The following is a 17,197-nucleotide window of genomic DNA, read 5'->3' on the forward strand; positions in this document are numbered from 1 at the left end:
ACGCCAATTTTGTTTGGGAGCCACGTCGCACGACCGCGCAATTGTCAGTTAAAGCGACGCAGTGCCGAATCGCAAAAAGTGGCCTGGTCTTTGACCAGCAATATGGTCCGGGGCTGAAGTGGTTAAAACAGGCAATCGGTCATGTAAAGCCTTTTCTCTCACATGACAAACATGTCAGACTTGCCTGCACTGTGCAGCACTGAAACTCTTCTTCTGGGGTCCCATGCCGACGATCTTGACTCCTCTGAGGGCCCTCAAAGCAAGCCACTTGCTACAGGGCACTCCTGCGTGTTCGATCTCAAACCCAAGATGTGTGCCTCTATAGACGCACACACACACACCTGAAAGTTTTACCTTAATGCAGAGAATGCCTTTATAACCACTTTAAACATGTTGAGGTTTGAAACTCAAAAAAAACAATAAAAGTGCACAAGTATCAGTTACAGAAAACACTTACCTGATAATCTGGGGCAATATTCTTTTGTGCTTTTAATCCACTTGGCCTTGTTAGATCAACCAGCAGTTCAGCAACATTGGATACATCAACATCAGCAAGTGGAGAAGACGCTGGGGCATTAAAGAGGGTCTGTAGCGTAGGCAGAAAAGCCTCTTCAAAGCACTCCTGATTTGATCTATAGGAGCAAGCAGTTACAGCACATTTATAGTTAAATTTAAAACTGATTTTTTGCTTTAACCAATATATGCATTTTATATTATATAGATAGCATTACATGGATGTAAAAAGAATATGGTCATGCGAGAAATATTTCTGAAATTACTAGTCGCTAGGCCACGCCTTTATTTTATATTTGAGTCGCTGTCCTCCATCAAGCTTACAGCAAATAAAAGTGGTGGTAGGAGGATTCAGAATTCACACATCTTACCGAGACGAATAAGCAAAGATAGGGAAGAAGACACCAAGGCAGTGACGCAGTTTAGTGTCCTCTTCAGTCACTGGATTGTACCACAGAAGTATCAGACGTGACAGGAGCTTGGCACTTTTCAATCTTCCTGAGAACATCAGTTTGGCTAAACCTTCAGCCGTTTCCGTCCTTATTTCTGGAACCTGGGAAAAAAAAAAAAAAAAAAGAATTCTGCTATATTCCACTTTGTCCATAGACAAGAGCTATAAAACTATAAACAAATCGCTTTACCTGAACCATCAAATCATAGTCAGAATGAGCAAGATCATGTCTGTTGGGCTCCCCTTACCCTTGTAGGCACCCCCTGTATAACTTCTCAGCAGAAGCATTGAATACAGATGGGATTAGGGGGGTCTCCAAACTTTCTAAGCAAAGGGCCAGTTTACTGTACTATAGCCTTTAGGGGGGGCGGACGGTGGTAAGTGGGAGTAGAAAATGTCCCGGCATCAGTGCCCCATCATTGGTTTTGATGGAAGGAATAGTGCCCATTGTTGATATCAACGAGAAGAATAGTGCCTCATTGATGAGGTCAGAAGGTGGAACAGAGCTCATCATTGGTGTCAGTTGGTGAAATAGTGCCCTAATGGCCAGATAAAAGCAAGCAGAGGGCCACATCCAGGCCCCGGGCCGCAGTTGGGAGACCACTTATCTAAGCCAATGATTACTGTTAATTTCTGATACAAGCCAGTAACAAAATGTTTAGAAGTGTTAACCCTACCTCCTTTATTATTAGGTTCAGACCCCTACATTCAGCTGATCCATACATGTGTATTTATGCCAACAGTTTTTTGGGGTCAGAACAGGCCTGCATATCTAAACGCAATTTGAAGAAAGCCTTAAATGATAATGCTGTGAACCTACAATATAAAATGTATTGCTAGCTTCCAAGATAGCATCAGGATATAGCAAGAGCTTTCTGGTGTTTAGCAGACCAACAGTTTAGAAAGAGCAATGCTCCGTTTAGTCATTCCACCCAAGAGAAAGCTGTATCCGGCACTACATGGGACCTTCATTATTTATATCATCAAAAAGTTGATTAGATAAATTTAAATAGTCGATTACAAGTCAGCAGAATAAGCAAAAAAAAAAAAAGGCCCAATTGCTTTCATACCTCACTGTCCAGGAAGTCGGAGAACATCTTTAATATGGAATTCAAAGCAGAAGTCTCCGTTATTATTTCTTCATCAGGTTTTTCTTCAGAGTCAGACTGTTCAGTCTCAAGGGCCACCTCTGTTTCGTCTGCCTGTTTATTTTCGGGGTTATCACCAGCATCTTCCTTTGGCTTTAGAATATCAAGTCCAAAAACCAGAAGAAGATCAAACACTGCGTTCAAGGCACTGGTCCTCACCTTGACCTCATCAAGCTGCGATATCTAAAAAGAGAAAAAAAAAAAAGCACAAAAGTCCAGAACAGGTGTAGATTTCATATTGCTTTTGAAATTTAAAAAACACAAAGATCCAACAGTGGGAAACAGCACATTGCCTGCTCTACAGAAGTCAAAATATTGATGGCCCGTTCACACCACAGAAATGCAGTGCTGATGATTTTCTGCATGCATATTTTTGCTGTGTTCCAGTGTGTTTATCATGTGCTTTCAATGCGTTTTCTTTCTAAAGTTTTCTGGGGTACTGCTTGCGATTCATGCAATGTCATATTTTTTTGCCACTGGAACTAAGTGTACTAGGCAATTGGAAACCATATATTCTACAGTCTATGCGTTTTGATGCAGAAAAAAAAAAAAAAAAAAAACCCACACTGGAATTTGTCTGGTGTAAATCAGCCTTAAAAACTGACAAAATGCCTGCATTGTAAATGGCAATAATTCCTAGCAACCATTTCCACTCCTGGCTGCCCTGCTAGCCTCTAAAGATCCCTCAAATTAACCTGCAAAAAACAAGTCCATGTGTTTTAGGATTCTAGCAAGGTTTATTCAGCCTTGTCCTTCAGACAATGGCTGCGTGGGATTTATAAAAAAATTTAAATAAAAAGGTTGAATTATGTGTGCTTTGACACGTGGATAATTTGCGTCATGTTAATCTTCAAATATTCTAATATCGTCACTATTTATATAAAAATAAAAAAAACACACACAAGCAAAAGCCAGGATGTACTGTATACTACAGGAGAAAAATCTTCATATTCATCTTAAGATTCTTGAGGGCTGTATGTTTTCTTACCTGCAGAAGTAGAGTCATGTGTTGTTTTGCAAAGTCTTTGCTTTGCATGGCACAGCAGCCAATGCACAAAACTGCCATGTTCCTTACAGAAGGATGAACATTGGTTATTCCTGGAAGTATCTGCATGGGGCCAGAAAAGGAATATTTGGTAACAGAACAAAAAAGGCTTTCACTAAAATAAATCCCCCAAAAAAAACTTGCATTTTGGTAGCCAGAATATAAAGTACTGTACAAGATCACCCAAGCAATGATACATACCAAAACTGAGGCTACTTAAGGAATCTGACAATACTCAAAAATCGGGCAACCCTGTGTTGAAAAGTTTCTACCCCTAGGTTTTGAAGCATCCTTCCTGGAGCCCTCAGACACTTCGCCCTTCTGTTCCCTTGGTAACCGTTACCACTTGAGAGACCCAGAGGACCCCATACAACCCTCCTTTTCCCTCCCACCCTCTTGATCTTTTCTTCTGAATCTTCTGTTATCTACTTGTCCTGCGTTATGGCAGGGAAATGGCACTTACAATGCCTTTAAAAAGTATTCATACTCCTTTGAGATTTTCCACATTTTGTCAGGTGGCAACCAAAAACTTAAATATATTTTATTGTGATTTTGGGTACTAGACCAGCACAACGTGGCACATAATTGTGAAGCAAAAGGAAAACGAGAAATGGTTTTCCAATTTTTTTACAAGTATATGAAAAGTGTGGCGTGCATTTGTATTCAAATTGAATGGGGGGTAACTAGATGCGCAAACCACACTATTGAATACTAAATAACGGATGGGCTACAGCAGCAGCCACAACGATTGGGTGTTCACACACTTATAACAGTAATTGAAGGTAATGTGTTGGGGCGCTCGCTAATTAAGAATAATAATTGGTAAATAATCTAAAATCCCAGAATGAAAAATCCCATGCAATTTCCGTGCACTAAGTGCATGACAAAATACAAACATCAAAAATGTGCAGCACTAAGGTGCATGATAGGTAATAAGTGCTAATCAGGTGCATCCATACATTGAAAATAAATTCAAGCAAACAGCACTGGATGTGCAAAATAGATCTATTTGTTTACATTGGACTTATCTATCTATCTATCCATCTCTTCATGCAATTGTGCAAAAACGCATTAAAGGTGCAAAATTCCGGATCAATTTAATAAGTGCTAATCAGGTGCATCCATACATTGAAACTAAATTCAGCAAACGGCACTGGATGTGCAAAATTAGTCCAATATAAACAATAAAAATAAATATCTTCATGCAATTGTGCAAAAACGCATTGAAAGTGCAAATTTCCACAAATTCCGAATCAAAAATCCAAACATACAAAAAAAAAAAAAAAAAAAATGTAAAGAGTAAAAAGTAAAGTCCACAACATTTTCCAAATGTGCAGTGCTCAGAAAGTGCTTCACTCCCCACGTGCCCAGTCTCACCAGCCTCTTACCTCTAAGAGGCTTAAAATAAGCCTTATGTGAAATCCCAATGGCAGCTCCTCTTTCCCTCCAAATGCAGCAGCGTTGCAGATCAACTTCACTCCACAAAGGCAGCGCTTAGCCAGTGTACAAGTCCCTCTTCATTTGAATCAATGACTCCCCATAAGGCACATATGGAAGCAATAACGCTCACAATAGTGTAAAAACGTCAGCATAATTTTAATATAGACATAATAAACACTCACATTTCAGTTAAGGATCTCAAACATCAAACACAGTAGTATCTCCACTCCCGGCCGAGAGCGGAGACATCACCAACAGCTCACTTCCCTCACGCTTATCGTGGCTGTGCACGCCACTTAATCATATGAAGTAGGGAAGTGAGCTGTTGGTGACATCGTCCCCGCTCTTGGCCGGGAGTGGAGATACTACTGTGTTTGATGTCTGATGTTTGAGATCCTTAACCGAAATGTGAGTGTTAATTATGTCTATATTAAAATTATGCTGACATTTTTACACTATTGTGAGCGTTATTGCTTCCATATGTGCCTTATGGGGAGTCATTAATTCAAATGAAGAGGGACTTGTACACTGGCTAAGCGCTGCCTTTGTGGAGTGAAGTTGATCTGCAACGCTGCTGCATTTGGAGGGAAAGAGGAGCTGACATTGGGATTTCACATAAGGCTTATTTTAAGCCTCTTAGAGGTAAGAGGCTGGCGAGACTGGGCACGTGGGGAGTGAAGCACTTTCTGAGCACTGCACATTTGGAAAACGTTGTGGACTTTACTTTTTACATTTTTTTTTGCAGGTTTGGATTTTTGATTCTGAATTTTTGCACTTTCAATGCGTTTTTGCATGAAGATATTTATTTTTATGTTTTTTTTTTGCATTTTGCACATCCAGTGCCGTTTGCTGAATTTAGTTTCAATGTATGGATGCACCCGATTAGCACTTATTTAATTGATCCAGAATTTTGCACCTTTAATGCGTAGAGAGAGAGAGAGAGAGAGAGAGAGAGAGAGAGAGAGAGAGAGAGAGAGAGAGAGAGAGAGAGAGAGAGAGAGAGAGAGAGAGAGAGAGAGAGATTTGTTTGCATTGGACTTATTTTGCACATCCAGTGCCGTTTGCTTGAATTTATTTTCAATGTATGGATGCACCTGATTAGCACTTATTACCCATCATGCACCTTAGTGCTGCACATTTTTGATGTTGTATTTTGTCATGCACTTAGTGCACGGAAATTGCATGGGATTTTTCATTCTGGGATTTTAGATTTATTTACCAATTATTATTCTTAATTAGCGAGCGCCCCAACACATTACCTTTAACATTTGTATTCAAACCATTCTATTGTAGCTCTGGCTGTATGTTTAGGGTTGTTGTCCTGCTGGAAGACGAACCTCTGCCCCAGTCTCAAGCCTGTTGCAAACTAACAGGTTTTCTAAGGTTGCCCTGTATTTAGCTTCATCATTTATGTTTTTGGTTGCAATATGACAAAATGTGGAAAATTTCAAGGGGTATGAATACTTTAAGTCGCTGTAGCTACCATCCTGATATTTCTGTACACTCCTGTTTGACTCTTGCTTTATGTTAATTCCCAGGTAATGTTTAAAGTGATGGTAAAGTCTTGTCCCCCCCCTCCCCATTAAAAAACACAAACATGTTATACTTGCCCGCTTTGTTCCAGTGGATTTTCACAGAGCAGCCCAGATCTTCCTCTTCTCAGGTCCCTCTTCTGTGATCCTGGCCTATCCCTCCTGTTGAGGGCCCCCACAGCAGCTTGCTATGGGAACACCCGAGCCAAAGCGCCCCATTCAGACACGGAGACCCGACCTGGCCCTGCCCTCTCTCCCCCTGATTGGCTAGCTAAATGAGTGGCAGCCAATGATGCAGCTGTTGTGTCTCAGCGAATCAGGAAATAGAATCTCAGGTAAGTGTTAGGGGGGCTGAGGCTTCATGCATATGCATCAAGATAAAAAAACTTCAGGCTTTACAACCCCTTTAACTTATTCTTCTTTCTACTAGCAAGTTCCCATCTGTCTAGTCTTTTTTGCAATTGGTCATGTTGGCTGTTCCTTCCCGCGTGGATGATGCCACTTTTATGTCACAGCTGTCGATTCCCTACAAATTTGTATGTCAATTTCAATAAAAATGTTTGAAAGCAAAAAAAAAAAAAATATATAATCCAAAAAACAGATCCATTATTTTGCTGTTTAATGGAGGGTTATCCATTTCATTCAATATCTGCCATTTTACAATGTAGCAGATACCTACAAAGTTTCTCATTCTAGTGCCTGAACTCAACCAGCACAGCCACCAGAAAAACAAAGGTTAAAAAAATCCCACTGCAGAAAAAAATCTCACTTTATGTACATTCCTATAAAATCTAAAAAAACATGCTTCGCGATACCTAGTCTGATATAGGTCTCCTATTTACACCCAATTATCACTGTAAATCTGAGACAATTGGATCATATCAATGAAAGATTTGAAGCCACACCTCTGAGGAATACTGGACCAGACAGTTCTGAACCACACTGAAGTGACTGCCTGATTTATTGTATTTCCCAAGAGTCACTTTTCTTCTCCTAGGCACTTACCAGTGATTGAATTATCTCATTCAACGTTCCTCCAAGTCCTTTAGAAAGTGAAATGTGCTTTAGGAGTTCGTTACACATAATCAAGCACTTTAGAAGCGTTTCAGGGTCATTCTGGAAAGAGAAAAGAAAACCGTACAGAGAAAGGGTGGCATAAAAAAAAGAAAGAAAGAAATAGAAGCAGATTAAGAGATAAAGAATAGTAATTTTTTCAAAAAAGCAGGCCAAACCTTTTCAACGCGTATTTCTTTAAGTTCTGGTTCCTCTGCTTCTTTAATAAGCTGCGCTTTCACCATTTCCAACTCAGACACCTTTTCCTTTAATTCAGAAGCCTTGCCAAAATCTTGGGCATTTATAACATCCTCCAAGGCTTGCTTGGCTTCCATAAGTTGCACTTTTATATTAGCAATCTGCAATTAGACTACATTATTACTTTACAATAATCCTCTACGTTACATCAGTGCACATATTTTAGCGTGTGCTTGTGTCAAGCAAGGCAACTGTTAATAAAGCAGACCTTAATTCAAACAACTTTATGTTTAAGTGCGACAAGCTCTGTCTTCCTAAACTCCATTACTAGGGATAGGCAGAATCTAGACCAGTGTTCTCAACCTGGGGGTCGGGACCCCTTTGGGGGTCAAATCATGATTTGCCAGGGGGTCACCAAATCCTGGGCTGTTCCTGGAGCCCGCGGCCGCCCATTCAGTTCACGGCATGGCTGGGGGCAGAGACTAGAAGTCGGCTGACGTGAGAAATGTGAAGTGGGAGAGGCTGGAGGAGCATAGGTGTTACCGCTACGAGACACCACAAAGTCTGAGACACCGTGAATGCGGAGCAACACTACTTGTGATTATATTTGCCATTAAAAGTCCCCACTACAGTTCTCAGATCAGCAGATGACCTTGATTAAGGGCACCTAAGTTGACTGATCAGAATTCCCCCCAGCACTGCCACTGATCCTATTAACCCCACCCACCAAGAAATAAGAGAAGGAATAAAAATAGAGACTACATGGAAGGGAGAGAAAAAGAGGTGAAGGAACAAAGAAAAAAAGGGCTAGCGAGGAATAGGAAAAAAAAAAGGGGGAAAGAAAAAGGAGAACAAAGAGAAAGAGGGGTACATCCTCAAATGTACCATAAGGGGTTTTAATACTGTATGAGTGGAAGGGACTCAGGGAGCGCTAAATGTCCATGGGTTAGGGGCACAAATTACTTGCCTTGGATGCCGACAACCCACTCCACGAAAATAATTTTACCGTTAGGGAATTTTATCAAGGGTCACGGCACTGAAAGGTTGAGAACCACTGATCTAGACCCACGTTAGATAAACCAAACAACTGGAAGCACTACTATAACAAAATAGGATTATCAAAAACTAGCTGGACCAAAATCCTGCCTGGAAAGAGAAGGTAAGGCACGCAGCCACAGAAGCCCCATCGAAAAGGAGGCGTTGCAGAAGCAGTACATATGATTGGGCCACATAGGCACTATGGGGGATGTGCATAGGTGCAATACCCAGCTATAGATTGTAAACTCTAGCGAGCAAGGCCCTCCAATTCCTCCTGTATCGAAACTGTACAGTCTGCCATCTTGCAAAGCCCTGTGAAAACTGTTGGCGCTATATAAATCCTGTATAATAATAATGGCGTACAAGCAGACATTAAAAGGCTCCAAGTCAACCCTGGCACTCTTCCTACCACAACCACCAGAAGGGTGATCTCAATGGAACACACACACACACACACACACACACACACACACACACACACACACACACACACACACACACACACACACACACACACACACACACACACACACACACACACACACACACACACACACACGGTTTAGATAATAAGGGCACCCTGGGTTGCAATTGAATAGCTAGTAGGCAGAAGTAACAGGAGATGGGCCCCAGTCATGGCCTTCCACAATGGGTATATCCTCCAGGTGTATTCAAGGATAGGGCTGTGCACCAGGCAGACCACAGCTCAGGCCCTGTACACCTTGTGGCCAACTTCATGCGTTGCACTACATAACCAAGGGGAGCACACACAGAAGAATCCAGTGCACGCAGGCAACATTATAGGCTGGCATCTTCCATCATGCAGGGTCTGGATACAGTCCTCCAGGACTCTGCAGAGTGCTATGCAAACGTGCATGTTGTGCGCAGTTGCAGCATGACCTCATTCATTTAAAGGGGTCACGCTCAGTGGGCAGTACAATTTGCAGAGGGCAACAGGGGGTATAATTCCTGCCCTGGCATGTGAAAACCCCTGGGTGCTGCCTCTGCAGCAAAAGAGGGGCGCAGTTCAGGGACTGTAAAAACACAGCTGTGTCTGGTTGAGGGGAGGTTTCCAAAGTCCCTGATTAAAGAATAGATTATGGTGAAAGGGGTTGGTAAGAAAACAAGCATTTGGGAAGATGGCAAGCCTCTAAACATGGCACAAATGGGGAAGCACTGGACTGAATTTATAAAGAACCATACCTTCACTTGTAGTTTCCTGGACTCTGCAGCATCTGGTGGATTGTCAACCATGACAATTGGCTCTCGGAGCTCAGAAATCATTTCTGCTACCTAAAAGATTGAAGTAGTGGTGAATAGGTAGAAAACAGTAGGATAGAATTTTTATAATATATATATATTTATATAATATACTTTGATTAGCACTCTTACAGCTAATTGAAACAACGCTTAATTCCACCTGAAAGGTGATGAAATGAAAAGAATTTGTCTCATGTATACCTCCATGTCTTTGATACGATACAGAGTAAAGCAAAAAAAGCATGAAGATACACTACAAGTATTCTACAACGACAAAGATATTCTTAAATGCCCTGGTCTAACATTTTGGTACCCCTCGCAAAGATCAAAAATAACTTGGACCATTGTGATATGCCAAACACAGGCAGGTGCAGACGTCTTAAAGATACAGAAACCAATTGTTTGCAGTGACTGCCTCACAAGGTTGTGCAGCAAAAAATGTATTAGGTTATGGGAACCATCATTTTTGTCCATGCCAAATGTTGACTTTTTCTTAAATATTTTTCTATGAAATAAACAATGCCAGAAGCCAATCACTTCGTCAATGTCAGAGCAATGTTATTCCAGAGCAAACTTAAAGTGGTTGTTCACCCTAAAAACTACTTTTTCTTATTACACTGGCCCCCCACATTACAATACGATTAAGGCTATTATTTTTTTGATGCTGTACATACCTTTGTACAGCATATTCACCCGTGGCATCCCGGTTGCAAGTCCCGCGGGAGTGGGCGTTCCTAACATGTCTGTGATTGACGTTTCGCCCAAAAACGAGCTCCCCCGTCGTGTAAGCCGCGTCACGATTGGCGAAAGGAGCCGAACGGCGATGCGCATGCGCAGTATAGCGCCGACTCGCCTTTCTAGCTATTCAATTGCAACCCAGGGTGCCCTTACAGCATCAAAAAAATATTAATAGCCTTAATCGTATTGTAATGTGGGGGGCCAGTGTAATAAGAAAAAGTAGTTTTTAGGGTGAACCACCCCTTTAAACTTATTTTTTTTTATCATGAAAGAGTATCCACAAAATCATCTAGGTCTGAAAATATTCTGCTACTTACAGTTACGATTCTACGGTCATCATCCTTTAGAACGCGGAGTAGGATCTCCACCAGAGGGGATATAAATGATGTTGGAACATTGGGCATGATAAGTATCTCTTGTAATACCGCAAGAAGACGTTTTCTGGAAAGTAAAACATGCCAACTTTCAAAGCAAGGTTGAAAATATTAAAACTATTGTACGAATACCTTCATTTAATTGTTATGTACTTTGTTATTGTGAAATTTTGGATTTGTTACATAATAGAAAAAAAAAAAAACTTTGGCCTAAATGAAAAGGAGAATCCCCCCCCCCTTTTTTTAATACACAGTGAAAAGCGGTTGAAATAATTAAGTACAATTAGATTTTACCTCCTCTCAGTTGGGGGAGGACACCTAAAAAAATCCTAAATCCTAAATAGCTTCCTTTACCTTAGTGTAGTCCTCCTTCACTTACCTCATCCTTCCATTTTGCTTTTAAATGTCCTTATTTCTTCTGGGAAATCCTCACTTCCTGTTCTTCTGTCCAACTCCGCACAGTAACGCAAGACTATCTCCGTGGTGTGGAGTGTCATGCCCTCCCTTGAGGGGGGCGAGCAGGAGAGTCAGGATGCTCTCTACGTTGCAGATAGAGAAAGGAGCCATGTGTTAATGGGCGTCCTGACACTCCTGCTCGCCTCAAGGGAGGGTGCGAGCACGACACTCCACACCAGGGAGAAAGCCTTGCATTACTGTGTGAAGTTACAGACAGAAGAACAGGAAGTGAGGATTTCTCAGAAGAAATAAGGACACTTAAAAGCAAAATTGAAGGATGAGGCAAGGGAAGGAGGACTGCACCAAGGTAAAGGAAGCTATTTAGGGGAAAAAGAAAATGTTCTTTTACAACCCCTTTAAGCCTAGCATTTGACATTCTGGAAACCATCTGTAGGACCCCTCCCCTCCCTCCTACATTTTGCGGTTCTCCCTATTAGTCACCTTAACTAGTTTTTTCCCCCTATACCAGTGGTAGTCAACTTTGGTGATGTTGGGGGCCACACTTTAGACCCCCATATCAAGAATGGGGTTCACACAAAATTCAGTGAATTGCTCATTAATCGGAGACACAGCAGGATTTAGTCAAAGACTATGGACAAGATACAGGAAATGGCCAGAGTTTGCAAACATGATACAGGAGATGGTCAACGACTGCAGATTTGTTGGAGACTGGGGACATTGTCAGGAGACAATCTAAGACATTATAGGCTGCTTGAAATTACCGCTATAAACAGGGCAGTAGGGAAACCCAGATTAGAAAGGCCCCACACAAAGTGCCAAACAGATGCGTGAGGTCCCCAGGCAACAAGTTGGCCACCAGGGCTCTAGAAAGCTGTAACCCACTCTTGTGAAGGAACCTACCGCTTATCGAAAGAAAAAAAATGGGTGTTACCACTAACCAAACTCATTTTAAAAATGCTTGCCACTGGCAATCTATGGCTTTATTATTTTTGTTGAACTTGGCTTGCAACAAGCAGAAGTCAGAACTTCTGATCTACATTTTTCCAAGTCAGTGATGCGGAACATTTTAAAGCCAGTGGATTTAGCATGACCGGCAACATTTTCAGTAGAAGAAATTAGTAATATGTAATGATACTGATAATGTCTGATACAGTCTGCCTGGGATGGAAGCTTGTCTGGGGAACATATGCAAAATTAATGAGGCTGTGAAACCAAATATTCAGCTTAGCACAGTTGCATACAGTGTCCAAATAACTACACTAATGCAATTTAAATAATATCTAAATGGAACCCCAGCACATTGGATTGTAGCACAACACGCAGTTACATGCTCATATGCCACAGTGCAGAGCCAAAATCGCCTCTTGCAGGAATCATGGTTTGGTGCATTTGGCAGCCTTGTCAAAAGAATGCAATCTCAGCAGATGGGGTGGTGTGAATAGGCCATAATATATTGCATAGTGAGGTGAGGGGCGCTATATCAAAATAGTGGATGCGTGTCACAATGTGCGTTTGAGTAGTACACAGTGTAACTGTGTACCCAAATCTATGTGAAAAAACAAACAGATTATAGTCTAAACTCTATAAGTACAATAGTGCCAAATGTCGTGGAAAATAAATAAAATAAAAAAAATAAATTTAAAAGAATGTCCAGCAAATAAATAGTTAAGTGCAAAATGGATCCAGTGTTGTATCAAGTCCAGGTGCAAAATGCAAATAATCCAATCCCAAATCGCAGGGAAAAGTGCAAATGCTAAAGTGCTTGTGAATCTTCAAAATAGCCAAAGTGCGAGAAAGAAGTGATCCGCCTTCACCTATAGGTCACCAGAATAATAATGGATGGCTCCTTACCACACGGTGTTGACCAGATTACTTAAAATATGGTCGATCAGGCTTGTTTTAAATGAGGATCAGCAGGGTCTCATTGGATTCCAATGTCAGCGATTGCAGCAAATGGTGTACCAAGAAAGGAGAAGAGATACCCCCATAGTGTAAAACCATTTAATATCCGAAAGTTAAAATTACAATGCCAAATGGCCTCTTACTGTTGCTGGTGCCCGTTCCCAGCACTGAGGCTGTAGGTGGTAGGGATAGCAAGACAAGATAAGAGATGGCCGCGTCCTGGTCCACTAGCGTGCGTTCCACCGCTAGTTGTCCATCAACCAGTGAGACCGGAAGTGCGTGGCTATGCGTGCGCGCTCGGATACCGCCTCGACGTCACGTTTCAGTTAAACCGTCTTCAGGAAGCGTATCCAGCACACGCAACAGACATCTATTATATAGGTCTGTCTATCAGCCTGTGGGAGGGGCAATCGGATCATGTGACAGCCTCTGTCCCAGTTACCAAAGCTCACATATTGAACACATTATGGCTGTGCAAACTGTCTCCAATCATAAATCAATACATACATGTATCTGCTCGCTGCTTAAAATACCTGAAATGTATCTTTGAATTCTTATTTGGACATGTTGAATTTGTTTAAAACTCTGGCATTTTTAATATGCTATGCAATGGGTCCATAGTGTTATGTGCGCCATCTAGAGGGGTTATGTGGTATTGTGCAAAATAGCACCAGTATTCTAAATCCATCTAGATGCAGTGCGTTTTTAGTTCTCCCAGTTATATTATTATTTAATATGTGTGCCATTTGCGTAGCCTGTAAATTAGTTAAAATAGGTTATAAAATAATAAAAAATAATAAAAATTATACAATCCAACTCGAGTAGTACAAGGAGTGTGTATGTAACTTTAGTTGTAAAACAATCAAAATTCTACACTCCAAGGCTCGGGTGGTGCAAGGAATGTGTGTTTTCCCTCTACCCTTTTGTTTTGTGTGAGCCCAATTCAAGATGGGTTGGCCGATGGGTGATGTGCAAACTGCCCAGCCCCTTGGAGTGGGGATCTCCCAAAATCCTCTGGGTGTGTGTATGGAATGATGCACTAAACTGTTTGTTTGCTCACCCCATAGGTCTGCCGTTCACGCATCAGTTAAAAAACAATTAAGGTCGAGCTCTATATTGAGCCCTAGTGGTCGCATAGTCCTTAGACGATGTATCCATTGAGTCTCGTTCTGAGATACTGCCTTAGTAAGGTCAGTACCACGCCAATGTTTGGTAATCCTATCAATTCCATAGAATTTTAAACAGACTCGGGTCCCTGTTGTGGTACAAGTCAAAATGCTTAGACACGCTGTGTTCTGGGTACCCTTTAATTATATTGGCAATTTTGATTGTTTTACAACTAAAGTTACATACACACTCCTTGTACTACTCGAGTTGGATTGTATAATTTTTATTATTTTTTATTATTTTATAACCTATTTTAACTAATTTACAGGCTACGCAAATGGCACACATATTAAATAATAATATAACTGGGAGAACTAAAAACGCACTGCATCTAGATGGATTTAGAATACTGGTGCTATTTTGCACAATACCACATAACCCCTCTAGATGGCGCACATAACACTATGGACCCATTGCATAGCATATTAAAAATGCCAGAGTTTTAAACAAATTCAACATGTCCAAATAAGAATTCAAAGATACATTTCAGGTATTTTAAGCAGCGAGCAGATACATGTATGTATTGATTTATGATTGGAGACAGTTTGCACAGCCATAATGTGTTCAATATGTGAGCTTTGGTAACTGGGACAGAGGCTGTCACATGATCCGATTGCCCCTCCCACAGGCTGATAGACAGACCTATATAATAGATGTCTGTTGCGTGTGCTGGATACGCTTCCTGAAGACGGTTTAACTGAAACGTGACGTCGAGGCGGTATCCGAGCGCGCACGCATAGCCACGCACTTCCGGTCTCACTGGTTGATGGACAACTAGCGGTGGAACACACGCTAGTGGACCAGGACGCGGCCATCTCTTATCTTGTCTTACTATCCCCACCACCTACAGCCTCAGTGCCGGGAACGGGCACCAGCAACAGTAAGAGGCCATTTGGCATTGTAATTTTAACTTTCGGATATTAAATGGTTTTACACTATGGGGGTATCTCTTCTCCTTTCTTGGTACACCATTTGCTGCAATCGCTGACATTGGAATCCAATGAGACCCTGCTGATCCTCATTTAAAACAAGCCTGATCGACCATATTTTAAGTAATCTGGTCAACACCGTGTGGTAAGGAGCCATCCATTATTATTCTGGTGACCTATAGGTGAAGGCGGATCACTTCTTTCTCGCACTTTGGCTATTTTGAAGATTCACAAGCACTTTAGCATTTGCACTTTTCCCTGCGATTTGGGATTGGATTATTTGCATTTTGCACCTGGACTTGATACAACACTGGATCCATTTTGCACTTAACTATTTATTTGCTGGACATTCTTTTAAATTTTTTTATTTTATTTTATATTTTATTTATTTTCCACGACATTTGGCACTATTGTACTTATAGAGTTTAGACTATAATCTGTTTGTTTTTTCACATAGATTTGGGTACACAGTTACACTGTGTACTACTCAAACGCACATTGTGACACGCATCCACTATTTTGATATAGCGCCCCTCACCTCACTATACAATATATGCAAGTCAGTCACCTGATTTTATTTGGGAGCAGCTTCACTCAGTTAGTCACTTGATTCATCAAGTATATAATTTAGTGTAATTCATTTGGCGCGAGATTTCTTTTTCCTGCATAATATATTGCAGCTTACCAGTCCTTAGATGAGGCAGCTGTATTTGTTTTCTTTTTCAGCTGCCACCCCCCCCCCCCCCTTCATCTTGTAATCCTGTAAATAACACACTTCTGTCCTTGAGTGGCTACACTCACTTTACTGCATCTGTGGAGGGAGCTATGGATGTCGCCAAGACTGGACTTTATGACTGCCTCTGTTCACGTCCATTACATGAAGGGCGATGGGATTAATTGTTTGAATAACTTTGTTTGTCACTTCCTGTGAGATGAACTGAAAGTATAAACTGCACTTCTGGCAAGATCAACAAGTATTTGGACTCCGGTTCTGAGACACATTGGAGTCGCATTACATGGCACGGCTGCTTCTTCACATTACACCAGCGCAGTGTACAGCAGATCTCCTTATAGGCTTTACCTGTAGGAACAACTTACCAATGGAGGTTTACAACCTCTTTAATGACATTGGCTGTATGTTTGGGGTCGTTGTCCTGCTGCAAAATACATTTGGAGCCAATCACAGCAAAGAATCTGCATATATTTCACAGCATGGAGGACACCATGGATTTTGACCAAATCTCCAAAACCATTTGCAGAAATGCAGCCCCAAACTTGCAAGGAAACCTCCACCATACTTCACTGTTGCCTGCAGACTCATTGTACTGCTCTCCAGCCTTTCGTGAACAAACTGCCTACTACTACATCTAAATATTTCAACTTTTGACTAGTCAGTCCAGAGCACTTGCTGCCATTTTTCTGCACCTCAATTCCCGTTTTCCTGCATAGTGAGAGATGATACCGCTCTAAAAACGGCTGATCCCTTGGCTTTGCTTCCGTCCCACTAAACCAAAAAGGTGCTGGCTATGCACAGGTGCATTGGATAGAAGATCCTGGACTGTCGCACTCCTTAAAACGATGTCTTTATTGTACAAATAAAATCCAAAAAACAACCAAAGCAATGGAGTCAAAATGAAGTGAACAGGAAAAAAGTGGCTGACATGTTTCACATGTGATGTTTACTCGTAGCTACGAGTAAGCGTCACATGATGTGAAACATGTCAGCCACCTTTTTCCTTTTCACTTCTTTTTCACTGCATCGCTTTGGTTGTTTTTTGGATTTTATTTGTACAAGACACTGCTTTAAAGGAGTGCGACAGTCCAGTACCTTATTCTATCCAATGTTTTCCTGCATAGTTGAGTCACGTAACTTTCTATGTCAGAGGTATGGCTTTTTGGCCACAATTCTTCCATGAAGATCACTTCTGGCCAGACTTCACCAGATAGTAGATGGGTATTACCTGGGTCCTACTGGTTTCTGCCAGTTCTGTG

General features: G+C 41.4%; 1 protein-coding gene across 1 annotated transcript in view; it reads right to left on the reverse strand.

The window, feature by feature from the left end:
* Positions 1-17,197, reverse strand: part of NCAPG (non-SMC condensin I complex subunit G) — a 64,943-nt gene that overhangs the window by 13,475 nt on the left and 34,271 nt on the right. Inside the window, exons 9-16 of the mRNA XM_040335202.1 lie at positions 10,734-10,857; positions 9,622-9,711; positions 7,362-7,541; positions 7,135-7,245; positions 3,101-3,220; positions 2,035-2,295; positions 885-1,066; positions 458-632 (exon numbers count right to left, since the gene is read on the reverse strand). Coding sequence (XP_040191136.1) covers positions 458-632; positions 885-1,066; positions 2,035-2,295; positions 3,101-3,220; positions 7,135-7,245; positions 7,362-7,541; positions 9,622-9,711; positions 10,734-10,857 — 1,243 coding nt within the window. The remainder of the gene's footprint in view (positions 1-457; positions 633-884; positions 1,067-2,034; positions 2,296-3,100; positions 3,221-7,134; positions 7,246-7,361; positions 7,542-9,621; positions 9,712-10,733; positions 10,858-17,197) is intronic.

This window comes from Rana temporaria, chromosome 1 (genome assembly GCF_905171775.1).
Source record: "Rana temporaria chromosome 1, aRanTem1.1, whole genome shotgun sequence".
Classification (NCBI taxonomy): Eukaryota; Metazoa; Chordata; class Amphibia; order Anura; family Ranidae; genus Rana; species Rana temporaria.